The 27,590-nt window shown below is 37.8% G+C and overlaps 1 protein-coding gene across 2 annotated transcripts in view; it reads left to right on the forward strand.

Annotated features, from left to right (window-relative positions):
- TTC7B (tetratricopeptide repeat domain 7B) overlaps positions 1–27,590 on the forward strand; it is a 121,454-nt gene that overhangs the window by 37,621 nt on the left and 56,243 nt on the right. For both annotated transcript variants that reach the window (XM_071557676.1, XM_071557677.1), the window contains 10 exons: positions 6,196–6,274; positions 7,343–7,515; positions 8,072–8,135; positions 12,672–12,809; positions 14,008–14,091; positions 15,255–15,359; positions 16,643–16,760; positions 16,955–17,012; positions 21,448–21,520; positions 22,788–22,948. In XM_071557676.1, the coding sequence (XP_071413777.1) occupies positions 6,196–6,274; positions 7,343–7,515; positions 8,072–8,135; positions 12,672–12,809; positions 14,008–14,091; positions 15,255–15,359; positions 16,643–16,760; positions 16,955–17,012; positions 21,448–21,520; positions 22,788–22,948 (1,053 nt within the window). The remainder of the gene's footprint in view (positions 1–6,195; positions 6,275–7,342; positions 7,516–8,071; positions 8,136–12,671; positions 12,810–14,007; positions 14,092–15,254; positions 15,360–16,642; positions 16,761–16,954; positions 17,013–21,447; positions 21,521–22,787; positions 22,949–27,590) is intronic.

Below are 27,590 nucleotides of genomic sequence, written 5' to 3' on the forward strand. Positions count from 1 at the left end.
CTTCTTTTTCTGTTTTCTTCTCTGGTTTTGGTACTGTTCTGAAGAACACTTCTTGGCATGCCAGGTGTCAGATTTTCCTTTTTTTTTCCCTTTCTTTTTCTTGTCTCTTCTGTTGCAAGTGATAGGAATTGTAAGATCACAGATTGTAAGATCCATAAGATCTGGATTCATAAGGTCATGCAGGTTGAAAGGGGCTTTGCGTGGCCATCTGGGCCACACCCCCTCTCAAATTGTGGCCAGTGTAGAGCAGCTTGGTCAGAGTCTTGTGCTTAAAATATAGTATATTACATGGGAGTTCAGAAGAAGATGGGCCATCATTGGAAGGGGAACTTGGGAGGCAGATAGGTCAGATCTAAGAGGTGTACCAAATCCTAACAAAACTATTCAGAACACAAGCCTAAATGCCTGCAAGGGAAAAAAAAGAAAAAAATTACAGCACCCCTCAGTAAACCAGCTGTGCAATATTTTCCTGGCAGTTACACATTTGAAAAGCAAAGGAGGTGGAAATCAGGAGGTGGGAAAGGGAAGCATCCAGCTTTCACCTGAAAAGATAAAATTAAGCCTGCTTACCTTTCTAACTTCAACTGGTGGCAGCATTTCTGAAGCATGTATTATCTTTCCAAGGCATTCACACCAGTGAATACTCACAGTGGTCAGTCTTAAAAATTAGAAACCACTTTGCAAATTGTTTGGCCAATGACAAGGAAATAATTTGAAGAGTGGAAACTTTGAAAGAATTAATGAGTTTTCAAACACCAGTTGCTTATGTGGATAGTGTTGAAGAGTCAAATAAAGTAATTCCATAACTCTTTTCAAAAATAACTTATGAATAAAAGGTCTCTACATAATTAGTTTATGAGTTCTTCCAGAAGCCAGTTCCCTCTATCACTGAGACCAAAATACCTGCACCTTCCTTGGAAAACCTAAGAGTTAGCAATTACTTTCTACTACTATTAGAAAGAAATCTGGGACCATTGAGTTCTCCTGCCTACTAATTTCTGCCTTTTGAAGTTAACAGGGTCAATTAACATTTTTGCAGTTAAACGGGCATCTTTCATCATTATTAATCAGTTCAAAACCATAATTTCACTATGAAAGAAGAACCAGTGTAATGAGTAACCAGTAACTCAAAATACTGAAAAGCTCCATGTTGAACTATTATTAAGGCTTTACAGAAATGGCCAAATACTACAACCACAGAACAAAATCTTGGTGAAAATAACTATCAACCAGGCACCATAATTAACTGTCCTTAGAGAAAGAATCAGTATTAACAGAAAGAAAGTAAAAATACTAGTTCAAGGCTACCACAGCTCACATGCAGGTGATCTGTCTCATGAGTACTCATCCACAAAACACCTACGCCCCAAACTCCATCAGAATTTGAATCTCTACCTTTTGAAAGTGCCTGGAGAGAACAGGCTGAGAAGGAGCTGAGGTGTCAAGAGAAGTAGTAAGCAAAAGTCTTAGTGTCCTGACGCTGTAAAGTGGAGTTACCTGTTCTCATCTTCCCCATACCTACACTCCCAGTGTGAATTTGACTTGTTTGCCTTTTGCTGGTACAGGTACTCATTTGGTTCTTCTGCAGTGTCTTTTTATTCTCCAAACCAGCAGAAAAGAAAGAGCTAAGAAATCATAACCTTCTCTTGTAATAGTGAGAAGAATTAATGCCCTGTAAGGTGTGATAATGGCTGGTGTGGCTGTCAGAAAAGAGAGAGGACCACGCAAGTGAGAGTGGGAAGATATCAAGAAGGAAGAGTGGTGGAAAAAAAGGAACAGTAAGAGATGAGAATGGAGAGGACGAAATCTTTCTCTTTAGGTAGTGAACCATTAAGTAGACTAACTACCAGTGAAACTGCGGTCTGGGCAGTAAGTATTTTAATTTTGAATGCATGAATGGGAGAATTGCTGCTTGATAGGACTGTTTCAAATACTTAGGCTTACACAGCTCTAATGGCACACTGAAGATGTTTCTTTTATAAGCACAAATGTCAGTTAAGAACTTTTAAGCATCAAGCAAACATGATCTTCTGTAGTGAACTTGAGATACCTGGGATTTTTCTTTCTGCATGGGTTAACAATGGATAAAATCAGAAGTGTGTCACACTGATTTTTTTTTTAAGTAGGCTTTATAAAAAGTAGGGTAGAGTCTGGCAGGAAATTAGGGATCTTGTGCATTTTATTCAGAAAGTAATGTCTAGTGGTAGTTAATGTTTAGTGGAAATTATATAGTATTATTATTGAAACTGTGTAAGTATGAAATGAAGGGGAAAAATAGAACTATCTGAAGTTGCAACTATGTTGTGTTTCAGAGATAGGTATCTAAAGGCTTACCAGAATGTTCTTCTAGTTGTAGATTAAATTCTGCTTCCGCTCCACCCTCTTAAAGCTGAGGGAAAACAGACATTATTCAGAACCATCTGAAGCATCAGGGGTTGTGCAGAGTGCTTAGCCTTGTCCATTTGGTCAGTCTCTAATAAAGTTATTTCAGAGAGCTGTGGAATTTCAGTCCTTTTTGATTTTTTTAAATTTATCTTTGTAGGCTATATAAAGCAGCACTGTAGATGACAGGCCTTGCTATTAGGACATTCTGTCACTACCTAAGAGTTAATCTCTTGATTTTCACATTTCTTGCTTTTTGCTTCTATAGTAACTTGTTTCAATGTGAAATCATTTATTCTCTTAATACTGTGTAAATTACTCTTAGTTTTCTGAATGTAATTAGCTACTGTGTATGGATTTAAGTAATTGTTATTTTTTTTGTAAACATGCCAGTCATACGGAAATTACTGAAATGCCACCGTTCTGACTGGTGTGCAGATTAAGAGTTTTGCCTGCTCTTACTCCTTAAGCTTTCCAATAATTCCTTTCTTTTCTTTCCTATTTGAATCCTTGGAAGAAAACCCCAAGCATTAAAACTTCAAGTGTACTGATCAGTTTACCAACATTACATTTATTTTTCTATATACAAATATAGAAAGAAAGACAGAGAGGACAAAAGAGAAGTTGCATTTGGGAATTGAGCTCAATTCCAGAAAACGGGTTCTGTTTCATCACTTTGATCAAGCCCTGTAGATATTAAAGGATGAATATTTTTAAGCTGTGTTACAGTGAGCCTCAGCAATGAGGTGATAGGGTATCATAGTTAGCTTAGCCTTTCACTGGCACAGCTCTGGATATACTTTTCTTTCTTAAATAGGAGAAGTACTTACAATTTAGCCACCAAATCGCAGAGCAGGAGAGGTTTGGTCTAAGCTCACTTCACAAAAATTTGTTCTAATTACATGTTTAATCTTTAAAAGGCAATGGTAGACTAAATATTTGGGGGTTTTGATTGATAAGCATAATGGAAATGCCTGACAAACAAAGCCCTTCTCACACTAATGGAGAAGATACTGCTAAAATACACTGTAAGTACAGAGCAAATTAATCTTATCATCCTTTCTGAGGTTAAGTTGAATACATTTCTTTTGTAGCCTGTTTTGATTATATTGCAATTAGATCTCACTGCTTTGATATAGAGAATAATGTTTAAGAAATAGTGTTTTGTTTCTTTATCCTAACATTGCTCAAATGTAGATTGCTTCTTGTTGAGCAGTTTCTTTCATTCTTTTCTACTTTTTGTGTGTGTATTTAAACCACAGACATAAGAAGTACTTTTCTGCGGTGTGAGGTTTATCAGGACTACTGATGCCAAAGCACTGTGTTTGATGCCAAACATGCTTTTTAAAACTAATAGACTTCTTGGTGGTGCTGGTGACAAGTATGTTGTGCCCAAAGTTTGCTACTGCTGGTCTTCATGCCTATATACAGGTCTTCTGATTCTGCGTTAAAATTTATCTGTCCTTGGTGCTCCTTAATTTTCTTCCAACACTTTGCTTGTATGATATCTACAATTATTAATCTCTGTTTAGGAGTGAGTACTTTGAAGGGTGCAGTTATTTTCATTATTCTAAACAGAAATACTGTTAGAAATTGTCAAAGCAGCATCAAAGTTGATCTTGATCAGAATAATTAATTGGGTTCTAATATGAATTGTTGGGGTTTAGGATGCAAATATGTAGGCACAAAGATGCAAATATGCCCTAAGGACATCAATCTATATAGACTTTTAGTAGATCTTGGTTCTCAGCCTAACTGACTTAGTGCTACTGAAAGAGTCAAAGAAGATTTAAAGAAGCAAACATTTGAATTGTCTTTAAGGAAGGTGCAATTGTGATTGGAGGCACTCATATAAACTCATGTATGTAACAGTGTCCGTCTGTGGGCTGTCGTTGTCTTGTCTGAAATGACTGAAAATGTGTCAGCTCTGAGTGCATGTTAATGCTAAAATTGCTTGTCTCAAGAAAGGAGGGGATCTCAAAGTCCTTTACAGACACTGTGGATCTGTGTTTTATAAGTTCAAATATAGGAAATGTACTTGACTGAAAGCAGTGCGGTGTGGACAACTGCCATAGTGTTCATGCTATATTTTGCTTCATTTCTTGTCTCTCAAAGCATTTAACTCAATTTTGAGCTGATTTAGATTGTAACTTTGAAGTCTGTTTTTTAGTTTATTTCATGTAGAAGATGCTTGACAAATCTGTATTGTGTGTGTGTTGACCTCTTCAGTGGATCAATGTTAAATGCTTTTTGAAACAAAAACTCATTCTGTATTTTAACTGCTTTTTTTCTTGTACAGTCTTAATGCTTTTTCCATGACACAGTAGAACTTCAGTCACAAATTTCAGTCCCTTGCAGATACTTATAAAAATGTAATAGGCAACTAATAACAACCTTTCATGAAGTTTTTAAGGGCTTGTGAAAGTTGTGTATTTTTTCATAAAGTGTTTTTTTATTGTTCTTGTAACACATGAGAAGGTGGAAAAAAATACCAATTCCTAATATTTCATAAAGTTATTGTGGTTTGAAGTTCTGCTCCATAGCATATGTTTCATTTGCACTGGGAAAATGAAGTTGCAAGCCAACAAGTTCTTGCTCATAACTTTTTTGACAATTTTGCAGTGAATATTTCAGGTTTTTGGCAAGTCTGGTTTTTTGGTGTGTGCTTTTTTTTTTTAATCTTGTTTTGAGAATGCATCTGCCACTCTGCAATCCAGTCTTTGAGGGAGACCTCCATTCATGGGAAATATGCTTTTAGTGCAGAGGACTTAAAGCTGGGATTCCAGAGGTCTGGTGTTGGCTCTCCAAAATGTTTGGCATGTCATATTATTGAATGATATTTATTTTGGCTTTCCAAAGGTGCCAAATGTGTCAGACTTTCAGTGAGTTTGGGGGGTTACTTAAAATTTGGGCTACAGACTTTCTATACTTCATTAGTACATGAAGTTGGTGTATTATACAATTGTTTCCATGCTAGATATTTACACAACTGGTCTAGAGATAAGAAAAAGATAAAACCTGTATGGGCATTCAAAATAATTATTATTTGATAAGAAAGTTCAGATCTGCTAAAATTATTAGTATGAATGATGCCTCCGAGGGTCTTGAATCTCTGCAAAAGCTGTTTAGGCAGCAGAAGTGGAAGAAGCACAGATGAACAAACTTGAATTGCAGAAGCCACACCAAAAACCAGCTTGAGTCAAGAACAGAACCCTCATCCCAAGTCCTCGTCTGGCCACACAGTGGGCCTTAATGTGTTTGATCTGTTCCCCTTCTGAAAAGGAACTCAAAAATTTATGTTACTTTCACTGGGGTTTACCAGATTTACTTCTTTTTTACCTCCCTCTTTTAAGGTGTCAAGAGGCAGGGAAAATGGATTTTTTTCCCCCCAAAGTTTATACTTTGAAGCCTAATGTAATTAAAAATAAAAAAACCTATTGTAGTAGTGAGACCAATTTCAGTTTTATTTTTTCTCTTTTTGGGGTGGTTGCTTCTTACTCTTTTTCTTGCTTTTGCTTGAGCTATCTGCTGATCATGAAAGTGTTTCTTTTTTCAATAAACTGCCAGGGAGTGTTGTTGTAGTAATTAGTAATGGAGTTCCCAGGTGAATATCTATCTATCTATCTATCTATCTATCTATCTATCTATCTATCTATCTATCTATCTACCTATCTATCTACCTATCTATCCTCCTGCAGTGAGGCGATGCAGGGAAAAAAAGATGGCTTGGATTTTAACAGTTTTATCAAATAATATATTAAGGTGTTACTACATCCAAGTTGGAATACTGTCAAATTCTATGTTTGTATACAGGAACCTGACAAGAGGAGTTGGTAGATTTAGAGAGTTACTAAGAGCTGTCGAAACAAGAACTACACAAAACCTGCGAATGGTAAGTTACAGTAAACCACATTCCTATGGCAGCCTCTGAATTTCGGTAGGCAGATAAAGCACAAATAAAGATAGTGGATGAGTTAGAGGCAAATAGTGAGATACACAGCATAATGATAAGGATCTGTTACCCACCAGTTTATGAGGATTCATTTCTTGGCTTAATTGAATGCAGCCCCAGTCAGCACACAGACTGTCACTGTCTGTGGTGAGTTGTCTGGCTGCCAGATGCCCACTCAGCTGCCCTTGGACTCCCCTTCCTTAACATGATAGGGAGGAAATAAGCTAGAAAAGCTTGTAGGTCAAGGTAGAGACAGGGCATTTGCTTCCCAGTTACTGTCACAGGCAAAACAGACTTTTCTGGGGGAACATGAACTTAATTTATGATCAGTTAAGAGAGAGTGGGATGGTGAGAAACAAAGACAAAAACTAAACCACCTTCCTCCCACCCCATTTTCCCAGGTTCAACTTCAATCCTTGACTCCTGACTCTTCTTCCTCCTCTCCCTACCCTCCCATTCCCTGAGTGGTGCATGGGGGGTGGAGGGTTGTGGTGAGTTCCTCTCTGCTGCTCCTTACTCCTCACACTTTTCCCATGCTTCCGCATCGGGTCCCTCCATTGGGCTGCAGTTCCTTCAAGGAATATCACCCTGCTCTGCCATGACCCTCTTAGGAGGCTGCAGTGTCACATCTGCTCCACTATGGTCTCCCACACAAACAACTTCTCCAGGCCTGCAGAGGCAGTAGAGGTTATTGAGCACAGAATATCTGACAATATGCCTGCATGTGCCCCGCTCTTGGGAGCAGCAGTTGGTGGTGTTGATACTTCAGAAGTATCTGGATTTAACTGATAAAACAGAAGAATTGTTTATTGCCATTATTTTTCTTTATGTTTAGAGAGCTAAACTGGGTACTTTCACCTTTTAAATAGCAGGGTGCCTATTTTTTTAGATGTAAAATATCAGAAAATATATTCTACGCAACTAGTCTTCATTAGAAAAAATATGAGCATTCTTTAACAGTTTATATTCATCATTTCTAAGGAAAATATTTGTCTTTGACTTTTACAGACGATCGCAAGACAACTTGCGGAAATTTTGTTACGAGGTATGTGTGAACAGAGTTACTGGAATCCACTAGAAGATCCTCCTCACCAATCACCCCTGGATGATCCACTTCGAAAAGGTTCAAATACCAAGAATTATGCACTCAGTAGAAGACCACGTGTATACACTGGAGAAAAGTATGGCTGAGTTTATACCTCCGTTGTTTCTTTCATTGCAACTGTTACCCAGTGCACTGGGTAATTTAGTTTATGTTTTTCATAATGGCAGTATGGATGGGAATATTTGTCTTCTCTGTGTGTGTCTGTGTGTATCCTTCCCTCCCCCTCCCTCTCCCTCACTCTTCCTCCCTCTCCCTCCCTCTCCCTTCCTCTCCCTTATATATATAGATATATATAGATATATATTCCCTGAAGAGAACTAGGGAAGGAACATGCTTCTCCCAGTAGTTTTCCAGTTGTCAAATTGTGTTCAATTTTGGTATATTTGAATGTGTTCAACTCTGACAGCTGTGGTAGTTTTGTTCTTTTACTGTATTTGGCCAGCTTTTCTGAAATGCAAATTTACAGTGTTGCAAAGAAATGTGTTTTAACCAATTGATTTTTCTATGCAAGTTATTTTCTGTTCGCTTTTCTGGCAATTTTCCAGTTTTTACAGTGCTTTTAATACATGTGTATGAGCTACTCCTAAGAGTAATGTGTTCTGCCTAAATAATTAAATTGTCATTTTGAACAGCATCTTCTGTCCTCAAGAAAATACAGAAGAAGCCTTACTGTTGCTGCTTATTAGTGAATCTATGGTAGGTAAAATAGAGTGAATGTGCATGTGTGTGTTTTCCTTGGGTTTGTTTAAAAATGAAAGTAGAACTCTTCCTTTTTTTTTTTTTGCCATGCCTTGCTTTGCCTTGTCTTTCATTTTTTGCTAGGAAATCAGGCAGTTACTTCTGGAGCTCAGACTTGTGTTCCTCTGAGCCAGCAGGATGAGCTGTGCAAGGGTTACGGAGTTTTTCTCTGCGGTGGCTGTGCCTGGTGTCCTTCTAACCACGGGCAAGTGAGCGAGCCAGGTCTTTATTTGGCACCACTGTTACACCAGCTCGTTGCTAGTCAGGCAGACTCAAAATGCAAGTTATATTTGTTCTAAAAAGCAAATCAAAGACTAGTAGATGAGCATAATAAACATCGTCAAAAATTACTTTCCATTGTGCATAAAACTTGTCACTCAATTTGCGGATGATTTGTAATGATACTGACATTCAGTCTTTGCTACTGGATTATTCTTTTAAAATGTCATTTCCTCGATGTGTGATTCCTTTGAATGGCCTATGTGTGCCCTTTATCAGCCTTCCATACTTTCCTCTATATTATATTACTAGTCACCAATCAACTGCCATGTACTGGCATTCTCATACCATGTCAGTTTTATGTTACCAGATAAAATTAAATGAAAAGCTGAAGCTTTTGCTGGTTTTTTAACCAAGGGAGTGAAACCTCCACAGTCTCAGGCGTTGTGCAGTCTGTCTCACTGCACATCAGTGAGATGCAGCCTTTTAAGTTCTATAGGTGATTCAGATGCTTACATGCTTTGGCATAATTTCTGGTTTGCTTCAGTTAAACAGGATCAGAACATTGTAGTGAACATTGTCCTGGGGAACTATTTTGAAGTGGCACATATTTACATTGTAGTGCTAACTACCTTCCTCATTCCTAATGATCTGCTTTGCAATATGCATGACAGAATCTAGAAATTCTGTCTAGATTCTGAGAATACAGAAAAATAGACTCATCAAACATTTCTACATACCATATGTTGGTTTTATTGCAGTGTATTCTTAGCACTGAGAGGTGCCTCTGTAATGTGCCTGAGCAGCTCGTGGTGATGCACTGAATTCTGATGTGAACTATGGTCATGGTGTGAAGTGGAAGCAGTCCCAGTTCTGCAAGATCTGACTAGTGATTACTGTGTTTGCATGTGTAGTTCCTTGCACATCATCATTTAAAAATCTAATTAAAAGTACTGCCTTGTTAAGTTTCATTTCAGGTTACTTACAGCTTTTCCTTTGTGAATTAGATCTGCCTAATTATATCAAGTGCTGTCACTGCAGAGCACACCCCCTTAGCAAGCTTTCTTTTTTTTTTTCATAATTATTGCAGGTTATGTCAGGCAAAAGAGTTTGTTTCGAGGGTGTATAAAATCTTTGACATGATTGACTTATTTTGGTGAAGTCATTTGTTCAAATTAGTTTTGGAGGGGGGAAAGGGGAAGATTGAGCATAAAAATATTCACAATTACAAACTCACCTTTCTGAGAATTGAGACCTGTTATTTCAGCTTCAATTCATACTAGTTTTCTAGGTATAGTAGTTGTGAAGTAGCATGTTATTTACGATTTTGAAACCAGTATTTGGGAAAGAAAGAACACTTACAGAAGATTGAGTAATCGCTGGCGTTTTGAGATGCTCTTGTGTTACTAAAGTAGTATGATCCCTTCCTTTCTTGTCTGTGAATTAGTGGGGGAAAAAAGCCCCATTCAAAGCCAGGTTGGATGGGGGTCTGAGAAACCTGGTCTGGTGGAAAGTGCCCCTTTCCATGGCAGGATGGTCTCTAAGGTCCCTTCCAGCCCAAAGCATTCTGTGATTCTCTGATCTGAAGAACTGATCCCTTCATGTTACAGTGTGTGTATGTATTGCTGCATGTCAGCCGAGCTGTGGTAACAATCACAGAGTGAGGAAGGTTGGAAGGGACTTCTGGAGATCATTTTGTGTGACCCCATTGCTCAACCAGGCCCACCTGGAGCTGCGTTTGTCCAGACATATTTTGAATATTTCCTGGCAGAGAGACTCCACAGTCTCCCTGGGCAGCCTGTACCAGTGCACATTCACCCTCACAGTAAAACAAGTGGTTCCTGATGTTCAGAGCGAGCCTCCACTGTTTCAGTTTGTGCCCACTGCCTCTGGTTCTGTCACTGGGTGCCACTGAAAAGAGCGTGGCTCCCTCTTACTTGTATCCTCCCTTCAGATATTTCTACACATTGATAAGGTTCCCCTTCTGAGCATTGTCTTCTCCAGTCTTGAGAGTCACAACTCTCTCAGCCTTCCCTCATGGAAGAGATGCTCCAAGTCACTTATTCATCCCAGTGGGCATTTGTTGGACTGTCTCCAGTAGTTCCATGTCCTGGGGAGTCCAGAACTGGACCCAGTACTGTAGGTGTGGCCTCACCAGTGCTGAACAGAGGAGATGGATCTCCCTAAATCTGCTGGCAACACTCCTTCTTAGTACAGCCTGGGCTGTCAATAGCCTTCTTTCCAGCTGGTGTCTACCAGAACCCCTGGATGCTTTCCTGTCAAGCTGCTTTTGAGCTGGGGGTTCCCCAGGATATACTGATGCCCGGAGTTGTTCCTTCTCAGGTGCAGGACTTGCACTTCCAAGTCTTTGATGAAGCCCTTGCTGAGGTTCCATTACTCTGGCCTGCCGAGCTGTCTCTGGATGGCAGCACAGCCCCTTTGTCACATCAGTTCCTCCTCCTAAGTTCTGTATCAGCAGCAAATATGCTTGATGGTACATCCAGATGTTGACCAGGATCAGGCCCAGTATCAGGCTCGGATACACTGCTAGTTACTGACCTCCAGCTAGACTTTGTGTCACTGATCACCACCTCCTGGGCTCAGCTTTTTGTGTGATTTTTAACCAGTGGTGAAATGGCTGAGCATATACTTTCTGCTACTGTCACTGAAATAAGTTACACTGCTTAGTCTGTGTAGTAAGGTGTCCAGGTGACACACTGCAGTTAAACTGTCACTTTATTGTGTCTGAGACCGTGGCAGTTCTAAAATACTGATCTCTTAAGTTTGTACATACATTCTGTTTTATAATTATGAAGAAAATGATTGTTCAGATATGTAAGATACCTTTAATAATCACGAGACATCCTCTCCTATAATACTGCTTTGGGATTGCTAGCCAAATTTTCATAAGAAGTGCTGGTTCATAGCATGTTCTGTGCGTGCAAGGAATTGAGTCAAATAGTGATTAAATGTGGAGTTAAAAAGAAGTTCTTGAAGTTGACCAAATATTTTTACAGTGTAGAAAGAAAAAGCCAAAGACTTCTTGATCAAAAAAACCCAAAATATCGGTTTTGGGGGATGCCTGTGGAGGTGTGTGATTTCAAACCAAACTGTGTGTTATTCAGTTCATAATTCCTGAAATGTCTGTGCATTTTATGCTCTGTGTATCTCTTTGAAAAGTTTTCAGTGTTTAATCATTCTGATTTTAAAGATGTATTTAGGATGTTCAGAGTTTAAAATGTTATCCTGTTGAAGCAGGGAAAAAAAATTATCCCTTACTGTGTGTCATTCCTTGCATCTGAAAAGGGAGAAAATGAGCTGTATAGTGTATTTAAATAAATGTATTAAGGGGGCCATGCCCTGTGTAATTAAAAATAAAGGTGCCACGAGGAGAGGGAAGGATCTTTAACTTCTAACTTCAAATTACCAGATATACTAGCATTTGTACCAATGGGAATATTAAACACCAAGAAAACGAGAAATACATAAAGTAACAAGGTATTTTCAGAGCCTTGATGGTATAGTGGGAGGAGCACTGGGTAGTTCAATATAGGTACTAGCTACTTGGACACCTGAATTTTATTCTTTGCTCTTTCACAAGATTTCTCTGAACATGGTCAATTCATTTAATTCATTTCTATCTCAGATTTTTTCCTTCTCAGAAGGAACAGTTTAATTAAGAACTACATTTACTGAAAGTACAAAGCCTTTCTGCAGACGTGGCCCGATTCCAAAGCTGTGCTCAGAACTGGGGTCAGTTTTCACCCCTTACTAGTAACTCCTGAAGGTGATTGTGCATTATCCTGGACAGGTTATCATTCACAAGTGAGAGGCTAGTGTCATAATGTCCTAAAGAGAAAAAAAATTGGTTGCCTTCTTTTATAAAAGCTAGAATACAGGATTTGAAGATCCTTCTAATATGTTTTAGTAACATACAATGAATAAAAAGACATTTTAGAAGATGCATACATCTTGTATATAAAAAACACCTTATTTTGTTTCTGAGAACTCTTCAATAATTTTAAATACATTACTTAATTTACATAATTAGACTGAAGTAATTAAAAATAGATCCAGGTAGAAATATCAGTCTTTTCAGTAATGTATAAAATTGGTGATTTTTTTCTATCTGTAAATTAGTAGTGGATTCTGTCTGTCTGTGTCTCTTATATCAACTGCTGACTGTCAGTTTGAATAGAATGGTAGTTACTTGAGTGAAAATATAACTTGAGTTACAATGTGTGACTCTGTTTCTTTGTTTGTGGTGTGTTTCAGGCTAACCGTGATGCCGTACTGAGCAGAATACCTGAACACAAAAATGACCGTATCATCAGTTTGCAAAGTGCGTCTGTAGTCTATGATTTGCTTACCATAGCCTTGGGAAGAAGAGGCCAGTACGAAATGCTCTCAGAGGTTTGTCAATAATATTCAACTGTGTTGTTGCTGTTTTCTGTTAATGGTGTTAATTGTGGCGGTAACAAAGGGCTATACAAATGCAGGACACTGTCATTCTGACTGCTCTATTAATACAAGAGGTAGTGTGTAGTGTATTTTGCAAGATAAGCCTGAATTTTTATTCTTCCTTTAGAGGCAATTGGTTTAGTACCACAGTTGTGCTAATTGGAGGAGGAGAGAGAGGGGCTTAGCAACTTCTGTCTTTTGCCAAGTTCATGGAAGGGATGGAGGAGTGACCCTTACCTGCACAGCTCTGTGCAGTATCTAAAATAATAGGAGAAGACATCACACCTAACTTACTTGTTTCTCTCTGTGATCTTTCTGCTTTGCATCAGATTCTGTTACAGTATGGGAACACACTGCCCACCTGGTTATGCTTTCTATGTTAAGGCTGAGTTTGAACGTGAAAATCAATGCATTGTTTTATAGTTTATGTACATTGTAACTGTCAGAGCAGAAAAGCTTATTCATGTAATTGGACTCTGCAGGCTAGGAAATGAATTCCTGTATCAGTTTAATATAGAAAAGGGTTTCACCTTTCTTCTCTCTGGAACTGGCCTGATTAGTAAAAATGAACATAGCAAAATGAAATAATTCTTATTGACAGCAGCAGATATTAAACATCCAAAATTAGTGTATAATGCTAATTAAATATATTTAATCTCAGTATAGTAATAATGAATTTTCTTTTGACATTAAGTTATTTAGGTTAAAATCTCAGCAGAATACTGTGAAGTTAAAATTTTTAAAAATAAAAATACTACTGCAAGATGAGCCTTTATACACCCCCCTTTTTTTTAAATGGTACTTATAAGTACTTGTGTCATTGTTGTTAAGTATTCACAGTTTAGGAAGGGACTGTGTACCATTTTCCTTTTCACTTAAGACTCATCTCCTGCCTTTTCCAGATGATATATCTTCAGTAAGCTGATATTTATCATTCCTTCTTTCAGACTACATAATACAATACCAGCAGGGGTATTTAAACAAACATAATAAATAGAAAATCAATTTTCTGTTAAATTATTTTTATGTAGAATCTGGCAGGTGTTTTCATGTATTTGATTGATTTAAATTTTTAATTGCACGTATGTATTATATCTTCTTAATAATTGAAGAATATGCTCTTAAGTAACAATTTTCCCCTCATAATTAGTGCTTAGAAAGAGCCATGAAGTTTGCATTTGAGGAGTTCCATCTCTGGTATCAATTTGCACTGTCCCTGATGGCAGCAGGAAAAGTAAGTCTAAATTTTTTTATGTAATTCTTGTATTGATGGTGTTTAATAACATCATTTGGCACTTCCATAATTTTCATCTGTAGTGTTTTTGAAGATAATTCTAATGCTTAACTCACCTAAGTACACTCTGCTTCTGAATTTATGCCTAGTAGTGTACAAAGAATGTTGTCAATTCGATAGTTTCCAACTTCAGAAGACTGAAAGGTGATGATAACAACTATCTTGCCAACAATCTTAGGATAACCTGATTGAATGGAAGTAGTGAATTATACCAGATGAACAAATTTTATATTTAAGTACAAATCAATGCTGATTCATTATGTTCTTGCTTTTTTTTTCCTTTGGAAATTTCTAACACTGACTTTTCTAATATTGCTGTATATTCTGTGCAACTGATGGATATTTTTAAAATTTTATGTAACCTAGGAACTTATCAGATGCAATCCTCTATTTTCAGTTATTTTTGCTTTCCTCTGTCATACTACAGAAAAGAAATCACATTCATTATGAAATGGAAACAACCAATTTTCTAAAAGATCATTCTCATTGGGGATAATTTGCTTATTTTCAGTATAGGAGAAAGGAATGTATTTTCCTTAGAAAATATTTTAGCAAGTCGTTGATTCTGAAGAAGTTTGGTTCTTCTTCCAATTCTCTGTATACTTTGAGTTTGCATTTGAACTGTGATTGAATGGAGGCAAATAAATTAAAAGAAAAAAGAGAAGCAGTGCCAGTCAATCTTCTATCAGAGCTACTCCTAAGTGCTGTTGAAACTCTTAAAGAACACCACAACACTGCTTGTTCTGAGGACTGTTCTTTTCCTTCTCTTACATTTGACTGGCTCAAATGCTGTGAGGTCACAGGCATAGTAGTTTGAAATGCATTTCAAACTGTTTTCTGAATCGTGTGCCATTGGAATTACATTCTTCTCAAATGTTTCTCTGGAGATGCTTAATGAGAGTTCTTAATGGAGTTAAATAACAAAAGCAGTGCCTAAAGTCTTGTGTTTCACTGACTGGAGGAGTTGAGACAAATTGCCAACAGAATGTGTAGTAATGTCTCCTTCACACGGGAAAAATAAAGTAAATGATGAAAATATGTTTCACAGATAGAAGATTCCTATTTATGCTTTTAGTAATTTCAGTGGAAAATGTTTTTAACAGTCTGCTCGAGCTGTTAAAGTCTTGAAGGAATGTATACGTTTGAAACCAGATGATGCAACTATTCCACTCCTTGCTGCAAAGCTCTGCATGGGATCCCTGCACTGGGTAAGCTTTGCAACTCTGTCTTTTCAGCAAGAATTGTGCTAAAATCTTGGTTTAGAGGTGTAGCAAATACTTTTGCACAGTAACTGCATGCACTTGGACATGTCTAAAAGTGCAGCACAGATATGTATATGCACGTGTCCATCCCTGTTTGAGTGGCTAATCTGAAATATTTGTGTTTATCAAGGTAGCATATTTTGATCCTAAACTAAGACATAACTTAGAATGTATAGAAGTTGAATCATTTTTGGAAGACAGAATATAAATGCAATTTAGACTTCTGTTTCCTCTGTGCCAGAGGAAAATAACTTTTTGGAAGATTATGACAGAAATCTCTTTGTGATACCATGTTTGTGGGTAGCTGGTGTTCATGGATTCATAGTAGGGACAGTGTCTTTTAAAAAAATTGGTACTGGAGTTGTTTGTCAGATAACCATGAAATTGGTGTATCTGTACAAAAAACATTAAGGTGATCAAACATTGTTATGTGGTTTTCAAGACACAGGTGTAATTTTTAGAATGAGTAAGGGAAAAGAAGGGAAAGAGGAGGAGAAGGTCACAATCAGAAACTGAGACAATAGAGTAGTAGTAGAAACATGACTTATTGAGACTGAAAAAAATACAGTCTTAATTAAGGTAGATCCTAGTTCTGTAAATTGTTCCCTATGGATTGAGTCCATATGGAGTAGGTAACTTTACTTAGCTTTTACATTTACTGGAATGGATTCAGTTGTTAGTTTTTTCTTACTAGATTTTTAAATGGTGTGCCAGGATGGGTGTGCAGTTAAACCTTGACTTTTTTGCATTTTTCTCTGTTTATGAGTTTGCATAATACAGTATTTGAAACAGAGTTCTGCATGGTTATACTTTTTTCTACAGGGCTGGAGACAGAGTTCTTGTCATTGATTTTCCTAAAAAATTGGTTCATGGGCCAAGAACTTTTATTTATAAAATGCAAAAATGGTAGATGACATATATGGACCAGAAATCCCTTTTCTTATTTGAAAACAAAGGGGGGGAAAAAAAAGGCAAAAACACACTAGTGTGTTATGTGCCAGAGTTTCTCTCAACCATGAGAATGAGTATTTCAGCTTAAAATCTGTATTCCTTACTCAGTATTTAGCAGGAAAACTAAGTCTAATGGAAAATGAAATGGTCCTTAAAAGCAATAATGACTGAGATTTTAACAGTCTCAGTGGGTATAATATAAATTCTGTGCATTCTTCACATACAATATAAGATTTAGCTCGTTTTAGACTTACATGGATGTTTTACAATGTTTTCAGTTGGAAGAAGCTGAAAGATTTGCCAAGACAGTTGTTGATTTTGGGGACAAAACATCAGAGTTCAAAGCAAAAGGCTACTTGGCACTGGGATTGACTTACAGTCTGCAGGCTACTGATGGTAAGATAAGAGTAAACATTCACATTTGGAAACTCCCACGTTGCCTAAAAAAGGATACCTAGCGCAATGCTAGACATAAAATTAAAGTTTGTGTGCAACCATTTTTTCAGTCAATGTATTAAAGCTTCTTCAATTAGTGTGTGGAATGAAATCTCTTCATCGTTCATGTCACTGATTGGATATATCCTTTTTAGCATCTTTGCGAGGGGTGCAAGAGGTCTTGCAGAGAAAGGCTCTTCTTGCATTTCAGAGGTGAGTGGGTGTTGATCTCTCTGCTCTGTTCTGCTGTGTGTAGTGAAAAGCTTTTATTATGTGTTAAAAAGAGAAACTTTTTGAAAGATGGTGTTATGACAACTTCACCTCTGGGAGTCTCCCTGAGTACAGAATGTATTTCTTTAGCATTTATTTCCATCATCTTCTGTCAGAATTACCTAAATTGATTTCTAAGGATTTCCTTTTACTTCATTTTAAAGACATTTGTGTTACCCTCTAATATAAAATATTTTCTCAGATACTCTGTTCTGATCTAGAAGGAAAACTCATGTGATGAAAGGTTTCAAGTCATGGTTCAATGTGACAGTGTTTCTGAGAGAGCTGATTAGCTCGGGTTGCAGGCTTGTGCAATTACCTCTGTGGAGGCAGAGCAATAAATGAGGCCCTGCTGCTGTGGGTGAGGGACAACTTACAGGCAGTAAGGTAGGGGTAAATTAAAAATTCTTATCTGGAGGTGGAACAGTGTAGACAGTGACATTGCAAATGCCCTGTGTTCCAAGAGCCTTCCAGGGAGGCAGTGCTGCTGGGGATGACAGGAGTTCATTTTCAAGGGTTTGACAATGAACAGATGAATGAGAACTCTCTACCCTAATTAGAGAAGAAACACATCTTAGTATATTAAGCTACTGGCAAAAGTGCTGCAGCATCTAAATCTGTCTCTTTTATGTTTATATACCCTTGAAAACTCTCCTTTTGTGAGAAAGGCCTAAATGCAGGGAAACAGATTTGGGCATTAATGGGAAAATGAAGTCCTGGCTTTTTTGTGGTGATTTTGTATCTGAGGGGATAGGATTGAAAAAGTGTTTTGTAGGTAACTTTAGAGTAAGACTGGTATATGTTGATCCTTCTTTTTTTTCTCTGTATTGTCTAAGCTATACCTCAGTATGTAAATATACATTACTTTACTTTTCATTGAAATGGAATTTCTACCTTCTGGTTTATACCTCAGTTCCTCACCTGTCCCTCTTACCACTACTGACTTAATCATGACTGTTTCAAAAATATTGTGCTAACCATTTTTCACCACCTCTACTCATTCACTACTTTTGAAGTCCTAATAGTGAATTGCTTTTTCTGTTAATTCTTTGAAACAGCAGAGAATGAGGTGAGCCATAGTCTGAAGCTAACCCACTCCAGTTCAGTACCTGCTGACTGTATTCTCCAGTTCAGGATAGTGATTTCCAGAGTTCTGAGAGTCAGTGTTTTGACCACATGTAAATATGAGGATGCTTTTGTAGGCAGCATACTACTTACTATGGTAATATGTTATTAGGCTGCTCTAGAAAAAGAATGTAATTGCAGTTAGAATAACTAATATATAGTAGGTTAGGATAGCTATTTTTGAAACAATTACAGAATCATAACATGGTTTGAATGGGAAGGGATCTGGTTTATCCAGCTCCCACCCTCCTACTGTGGGCAGAGACACCTTCCACTAGGTCAGGTTTCTCAAAGCCCCATCCAGCCTGGCCTTGAACACTTTCAGGGATGGGTCATCCACAGCTTCTCTGGACAATGTATTTCAGTGCCTCACCACCCTCATAGTGAAGAATTTCTTCCTAATATCTAATGTAGACATGCCCTTTTTCAGTTTGAAGCCATTCCCCCTTGTCCTGTTCATACAGGCCCTTGTAAAAAGCTCCTGTTCAGCATTCCTGTAGGCCCCTTTACATACTGAAATGTGCTATAATGGCACCTGCTCTTGTCCAGGCCAAGAAATCTCAACTCTGTCAGCCTGCCCCACAGGAAAGGTGCTCTAGCCTCCTGGTCACTGTTTGTGGCTGTCCTCTGGACTTACTCCCACAAGTCCACATCCTCCTTATTTTGGGGGCCCCAGACCTGGATGCAGAATTCCATGTGGCATCTTATGAGTGTGGAGTAGAGGGGAGGAATCACCTCCCTTGACCTGGTGGCCACACTTCTTTTGACGCCACCCAGCATACAGTTGGCTTTCTGAGCTGTGGGAGCACATGGCTGGGTCATGTCAATATTCAGCTTCTTGTCACTGTGAAATTGATGTTTCACTCTCCATTTAAATATTGTTGCTTGGTTGTGTGCAGGAACCTTTATGTTTCGTTCTTTACAGCTGAACAGTTAACTCTCTGGATACCATCCTAAGTGTTCGGTTTTGAAGACTTCCTAGGGAATTGAAAATACATCCAGCATCTCTCCAATGAGCCACTGCAGGTGTCTTTCAAGCTGTATAGGTTGAGTGGTGGAACTTCAGTTTTGTAGCAATATGGAGCTTTGAAATGTTTATACTAAATAGCAGAAGGTAAATTTATACACAGAAATCTTGGGAACATGATGTTTCAATTGGTACAACATCCTAGGAACAATGTTCGTGGTTATCCTGTCTTGGGTGAGATTGTTTCATATTTGTTCCCCTTCCTTGAGGTTTTTAATTGTGTTTGTTTTGATTCATTCGGTTTCTTTAGGTTGGGTTGGTGTCTTCCCTATTTCCCGGCCAATGCACCAATTATCTGTCCTGGGTTGAGCTGGCAAAACGCCAACTGTCCAGGACAGAGTGAAAGGGTTCTTCCTCCCCCCAACCAGCTAAGGGAAGAGAAGAGGGAGAGGGAAAAAAAACTTCAAAACTAGGTTTATGCTGAAACTAACTACATGTATTTATACAGAAAGGAGAAAATTAAAAGAAAACCACAATATAACACACACTTACACAAGTTATGTATAACAAGAAGTAATTTCCCACTCCCCAATTAATACAAAGCAAAGTTTATTACACTAGATCTGTAAGTACTCTAAGAGACACATAGCAAGAAACAGAAAGAGTAACAACAAAAATATTTTTACTTCCCTGAATGCAAACAAAATGCAAGCAGAGGCAACAGAAGCAGGGCCTAACATAGTAGAGGAGCTGCTAGATGTCTTCCTCTTAGTGCAGCCATGATGGAACTAACTAAGCCACTCCCACACACTGGATTTTACACCCTTTGAGATGATGTAGTATGGTATGGAATACAGTATTATTGGCTGGAAGAAGTCAGCTGTTAGCTAGCTCAACCCAGTTTAAATCAGCTGACAATCCTAGGCCTAGCTGAACTTTAAAACCTAAGTTTAGGCCCACTTGCCTAAACCCATAACAGTGCCATAGGCTGGGGAAGAGTGGCTGGAAAACTTCCCATTTGAAAGGAATCTGGGGTTGCTGGTCAACAGTAGCTGAACATGAGCCAGTAGTGTGCCCAGGGGACCAGAAAGGCCAGTGGCATCCTGGCTTGTATCAGGAATTATGTGGCCAGCAGGACCAGGGCAGTGATTGTCCCTCTGTATTTGGCACTGGTGAGGCTGCATCTCAAATCCTGTGATCAGTTCTGGGCCCCTTGGGGACAAGAAGGACATTGAAGTGATAAGCAGCTGAGGGGACTGGGGTTGCTTAGCCTGCAAGAGGCTCATGGGGGACCTTATCACTCTCTAAAACTACCTGGAAAGAGATTGCAGGCAGGTGGTGGGTCTCTTCTCTCTCAAGTAATAAGTAACAGAATGAGAGAAAATGGCCTCAAGTTGTACTAGGGGGGATTGAGTTCAGGTATTAGGGGAAAATTCTTCATGGAAAAAAGCATTGAAATAGACTGCCCAGAGCAGTCTTGGACTCATCATACCTGGAAGTATTCAAAATACATGTGGAAATGGCACTTAGAGATATGATTTAGTGATGAACACGGTGGTGGTGCTGGTTAATGGTTGGACTTGATGATCATAGAGGTCTTTCCAATCTGAATGATTTTATGCTAACAAGATGCTCTACTTACTTCATCTCAAAACAACTCAAAGCCAAGAAGTAACTGACTTCCTAGGAGGCTTACTGTGCTGGACTGAAAATATGCTTAAACTTTGTGAGTCTGGGAAAGAACAAAACTGATCCACTGTGCTACTGCTCTTCCTCTTTGAGTTTTGTGCTTCAAAACCATCCTGCCACATTCATTGTGATTCCTTGGGTACTTCCTGTGCAGATGATAGAATTCTTCTCTTTGAAGGCATGTTGTTCTGGGGAATTTGTGTTTGGATTTGTTTTTCCTTTTTCTCTGAGAAAACTTTATTTAATGAATTTTTATTAGCAATATTCTTAACTAATTAACTCTAGCATTTGTTTAGGAGTGTAATTTATTTGAAGAATCATTTTGTATCGCTCATTTTTAAGATTTAAACTCAAATTACATAATTTCTATTGAAAAATACTTTTTAATATCCCAAAGTGCTTCCTTTACATGAAGAATGATTGAGAAGTATGAGAAAAGTCACTGGAATGAACACCACATCTGTCAAACTATGAGCATATGGGTAGTGAAGAGATCTGAATATGAATAAATGAATATGTATGCATTTGTGGGTATGTCTGACCTGTCTAAACAGGAGAAAAATTCACTGATTTTGATTTTGTTTCTTTGTTTTTAAGGGCTCACAGTTTGTCTCCAATGGATCATCTGGCAGCATTTTACTTGGCACTGCAGCTTGCCATATCCAGACAGGTTAGTTTTGTTTTAAAAGTGCAGCATCGTGCTGTCATATAAAGATTAGAATTCGTGTTTGTGTATGGACACAGATGAAGATTTCTTCAGTAAAAAGCTGGTTTTCCTTGTGCATATGTGGATGTGTAAGGGAAAAACCCTGAAATGCTCTCTCTGAAAACCTTCAGTCTTAACAAATTTTTCTGGAGCTCTCCATGTATTTCCAGCTCTAGGATCAGAAATAAGACATAAGTAATTCTGTTTATTTCAGCATTTATGTTGCTAGATGGAGAGAAAAAAAAGTCAGTTTTTACCATGTTTTTGCCTATCACGTGTAATCTCTGCTCAGATCCTGGAGAATGGAACTCCTGAATCTAATCTTTAATGGTCTGGACGGTGCTTAAACCTTGAGTATCTGCTAAAGTCCATGCACTTTCTGAATAGCTGTAGGAGATTTGATTATTGTGAGCAAAAAACGTGTTTAAGAAAACTGTAAAATACTTTAACACTGTAAAAGAGATCAGAGTCCACCTTGTACAGCTGTTAAGATATTCTACCATATATCCCATGAATTTGTATATTGTGCAATTGCTTTGCATAAATCATGGTAAGGCTTTTCCTATGTCATGTTTCTTTTAGGAAATAGTTTTTAGCACAGTGGTTTACATACTCTAGGTGACTACTTGTCATTGCTATTGAGTAGCACAGACCTTAGACTATGTCCCATTAGAGTGGAATGGATTGTCACTTTAAAAACAAAAAATATTTCTCAATATCAGGCTGTACTCTGTACTTCTGAATTCCAAAATTCTCATGTTGCTCAGTTAAATTTCCTGGTTTTAACACTTGATGTCCTTACTTTGAACAAAAGCACATGTGGCTGAGGAGATAATGAGAATGCTACATAAAGAAAAGTTACTGTTCTGTCTAACTGTACATTTTAGTTAATGCATTACGATTAAAGTATTTTCAAAATCATAAACGAGTACAACCAACACTTGAAAGAACATTGTAAATGAGTATTTTAAGGAGCTGAACAGAATTGTTTTATAAAAACATATATCTTGCTTTCCAGGGTTAATGTATTATTTAAATTTTATGGTTTACTGTACAGCATCAGTACCATTTTAAGCTTCTGAGTAGTGTCTCACAGGAGTGTATAGAATTCTACATGTTCTCTGGGTGAATATTTTGAAAATTGTATGGATGTGCAGTCCAGTAATAGGCAATACCTCTAATAGTGCCGCTTTCTTTTTCTGCCCCCTTTCATTCTTTTTGTTCAAATCAGATACCAGAAGCTTTGGGTTATGTTCGTCAGGCTCTGCAGCTGCAAGGGGATGATGCCAACTCTCTTCATCTCCTTGCACTCTTACTGTCAGCCCAGAAACACTATCACGATGCTTTGAATATCATCGATATGGCCTTGAGTGAATATCCAGAAAATTTTATGTGAGTGAATGTCATGTTTGCTTTCTACACTTTCTCTCATATTTATTTCTGTTAGAGTCTCATCTCATTCGTTTCAAGAGGGGATGGATTTGAAGATTGGTCTATGTTTTTTTTTTACAAGTCTTCCCTCCTGCCCATTTAACTTAAGTTTGTTTATTAAAGGCATGTTAAATAGTGCTTAAGGATTTGGTTTGGAAGGGAGGATAGAGCTGTACAGTAATCATGATTTTTTTCTATGCTCTGTGTAGATACTTTCTCCCTGCTGTGTGCTTTATAGTATGTTTATGTCTTCTGGTTTTATGCAATATTCCAAGGATAAACAGGATTTTGCCATTAGCTTGGCTGGATTTATCCCGTTGTACACATAATTCTATGCATATTGTATGGAATCTATTCTGTAAAATAGATCATAACAGAGAATCTCCTTTTTTGCCTGGATAATAACCAGTCATCTGGAGTTAGCTGATGGATAACTGAAGTGAACAGGGAAGAAGCATGTTTGGTAAATACTCTCTTGTTTAAGAAAGAAATAATTCTTTCAGTTTAGTTTTCATGTTAAGTACATCTTAAGATATACTTGGTCTCTGTACTTTTTAAAGTTTTTGGTGTTTGGGTTGATTTTTTAAAATTTATTTTCTTATGAAAATCTAATTTAAATGCTTTGCAGTGAAATACCTCAGGGATAGCTTCCATTAACCTTGCCTTGCACTCTGATGATTTACCAGCTGTCACTAAGGTTGTAATCTGTAGTATTACAAATATCTTACACACTTGTTTAGACAGTTTCTTGAAGTATCTCATTCTTAACTTTTAAATGACTGGCCTTTATCGTAGATTGTTGTATCAACATATCAGAAAAATCTGATTTCTTTAATAATTAGTAGTTTGAAAATAGAGTTTATAGAGGTTTTCCTTCCTGTTCCTTGATATTTCATGTCTCCTTTTGACTGTCTGTGTAAGGTACTGGTGCCTTTTTTCTTGTAAATCTGACCAGGACCTGTGTTGATATCACCTCTTTTCAGAACTTCCGTGGCCTGCAGCTGGTTCAGTGCCGCTGCTTTTGTGTCCTTTTGCTGTTTCTCACTTCCTAGTTTATCCACACACCTGTGACTTGGATCTTATCAGGGCCTTCTACACATGCTTCACGATTTCAGAACTATCTTGCAGTTCTTCTCTCACAGCTGTCTGTGCTTTCCTCAGGACCAAGGGACATGTCAGTGAGTCATGGTTTGAGACGAATTGAACTATCAGCAACCCAATGATATACCCTAGTAATGGTAAAGACAAATATGTTTAAAGCACTATGTCTGTCATCTTCTGTCTGTTCTTCTGTCATTTTCTGCCACTTAGTGGCAGCGTAAATAACACAGAGAAAGCTGCTATATCTCTCAGAGTAATAATAGTTAGAAAGAAGTAAGTCTGAAACTGTAGTTTCAGAACTCCCTGTTGTTATAAGAGAGCTCCCTATTACATTAATCTCTGTTGTAAATGCAAGAACAAACATTCATTCAGTAAAACGTTTAAAATTACTCTTGTGAGCATTCAAAAGGTATTTATGGATTTTTCAAATGTGGTTCATGACCTTTCCAGACTTGTTAATACTGCAACTCTGGTTAAACATGTTGCCCAAGTTTTTCATTATAGTACTGATCTTGGTATTAATGCATATGTGTTTATTAATCATATGAGTCATAACAGTGGTTCTAAATCATTAGTCCTGTTGTCTAATACAAACACTGTGGCCATACAGTGTCCTGTGTTAAAATGTACTGACACAGATCAGGGAATTTGAGTGGAATGTATTGGCAATAGGAATCACCATGAGATGTGGCAACAATTTGCTGAAGAATACCAGGTGTAACACAGCTATATGTATCTCTAGAAAGTCTTTTATAATCTGATTTTTAGTGCTGTCAAGTTCCCAGAAAATTAAAAAATATGATTGAGATTTCTTCTCTGCTGTCTGCAATTGATAAAGACACCCAGACAGACACATCTGGTCAATAATATAAATCTAGATTGATTCATTCATGTAACTCAGTTATTTTCGCAAGGATTTATCAGCAAAACCTTAAGTTTACAGTCTGTTCTTGAACAGTACATCCGGTGCTCTGTGTATGTGCATCTATAAAACACGAGTGCTTAGTGTATTGCTGAGTCCATTTTCTTATTTTCCAGTGTCTGTAAATCATACAATCTCATGGTATTTCCTAGCAGACTGAGAAGAGACCCTCTTGTGTTCCTCTATGGCTTACTAATTTTGAGATACACTGAAACATTTGATTATTCAGCTGTGGTGCTTTATTGGCTTTTGTAAACACTTCAGATGTCTTTATGCTTTATCTTTCAGTTGTCTGCAATCCCAATGAGTAAATGATACAAAAGTTTTCTCAGTTCTGTATATTTCCTGTTAGGTTCCTTTACCTCAGCCTTATTCAAATTGATACCTTGGTGGCTTTGCAGCGTAATGAACCTCTATACTTGGAAGTATTAAAGTAAAACATAGGGCTTGTGATTTAAGTTATTTCTTATTTCTTCCATTATTTTTCCTATCTGCATACCTCTGTGTGCTGTAATTGCATTGCTGCACTGAGTGCTGTCCTGCCCTCTTCACAGCTATATGTTCTTTTGTTTTGCTTTTCTTCAAAAAGAATCTACCTTTTCAGAAGTTTGTGATATGGCGTCTTTGTAAAATGCCAGAAGTTGCAGGAAGCCTTAGGATATGCAGTCAAGCTGCAAAGTGGATACTTTCCAGCACTCTTCTGTTGTAGTCAGTTAGTAAATATGTTGTCAGGTTTTTTTACATTTGAAAGCCTGATGCATTCCTAGAGTTCGTGTTCAATATTTGAGGTGTACAGCAAGCAAACCTTTGTATCTTAAATAGGCATTAACTTTCCTGTGCTGTAAAGCTGATGGTTGCCCAGTCAGATAATGGATGCCTCTAGGTCAGTAAGCAGAAAGAGATTCCTCAGAGCCAAAGATTTATGCCCCATCATTATCTAAAGGAGTGGAAGGAATGAGCAAACACATTGCGCTGTTAGTAGCAAGGTGTTGCTTTTTCTTTGAATAGAGAGTTGATTGTTCCTCCTTTATTCATCTATTTGGGAATATAAATACACAGTGCCCTCTGAGGGCTTAAGAGGTATTGGCAAAACTATTGGTGAAAACCCAAGAAACATCTAAAGTGGAATAGATCTATAGAAATGTTTTTCAGAGACAGTAAAAATTCAAGGTACCTGCTGAATATCTATAGCAGTATTGGTTGAAACTCTTTGTAAGCTTAAATTGCTAAGTTGTAGCCACTCTACTTACAAACAAGTTAGCTGTGTTTTTTCAGAGTAATACTATCAATCTCCTTTTATATCCAGCTAACCTCTGAAGCCTCCAGAAATCTGGGCATGACTTGATTCAGGGACAAAAAAGTCTCTAGATAACAGATTAAGGTACTGAAAAGATTATGAATACTGTACTTTGCTGAGATGGCTGGGACTAAGGTGCCAGCAACAAAAATCCTGGATAGTTAGTCCTGGTGAGGTGCTACTGTGTTTGAATTAATTTAAAGTTACGTGTTTTCCCCCTTTCACTGGCCAACTTGTCCCAGTAGTGGAAATGGAAATGTGAAGTTTGGTACTTCTCCAGCTTGACACAGTTTGAGCCCTCAAATGGTGCCCCTCAGGGTCCTACCATCAAAATATGTGGGAAGCTGGGCGAGACAATCCATGTCTTCTGAAACAGGAGCAGGGATGTGCTACCCTGAGTGCAACGAGAGTAGGCAGGAGGGAGCCACGATATATCCTGAATTACTAAAGTACTTAAGTCTTGGTTGCTTGGGTTTTCCTTGAGGTTTATTTATATTATTCCAGTGATTACCTTCTCTGACTGTAAGCAGTCCCAGACGTGTGCATTAAAGTTTCAGGGTGGGGTCAAGGCGATGCAAGGTAATGGTGGTTGTGTTGCATTGGATCGTATTGGCCTTGTGTGTCTTGTGCAATATATATACAGTATATGTGCAATTACCTGAGAAACCTTATTTACAAACTCCTTTCTATTACTCTTCCCTGGGTTTTTTTGTCTGCTTGTTACAAGGAATTTCTATCTTAGAGGTCTTTGAATTATATGAAATTTTCAAGCATCACTTCTGTCTAATTCATGGATAGTCAAAAATAGATTCTCAGTCAAGGGAGACAGGTTTCTTAATGAAATACTAGGGATATAGTTTTCTTAGTCTTGACTGGGGTTCCTTCATTATTTCAAGTGTTGGGGCACTTAAAGTTGAATATAGTGCCTGAAATTAGTGCAGTTAGGCAAAATAAATAGTAAATTGCTAATTTTATGCTGAGAATTGGAACTGCAATGGATAACAGCTGACAAGCTTTTAAAGTAGCAGAAGTAGGGAACAGCAGATGGGTTATTTGAGGAGTGCAAGCATGTTATTTTAATGTTAAGTACACTCAAAAAGGAAAGACATATGGTAACAGGTTTGAAGGCAACTGAAGACTAAGTTCACAGTTTAAACATTTACATTTCTTGAAGTGTGATGGAAACTTTTTTTCTTCCAAGAATATTTCACAGAATCATCAGGCCAATATGTCATTCCACTGAAAACTATTAAATCCTTTCCTTCCTGACCCTTAAGGGCTCT

Source organism: Pithys albifrons, chromosome 6 (genome assembly GCF_047495875.1).
Source record: "Pithys albifrons albifrons isolate INPA30051 chromosome 6, PitAlb_v1, whole genome shotgun sequence".
Lineage (NCBI taxonomy): Eukaryota > Metazoa > Chordata > Aves > Passeriformes > Thamnophilidae > Pithys > Pithys albifrons.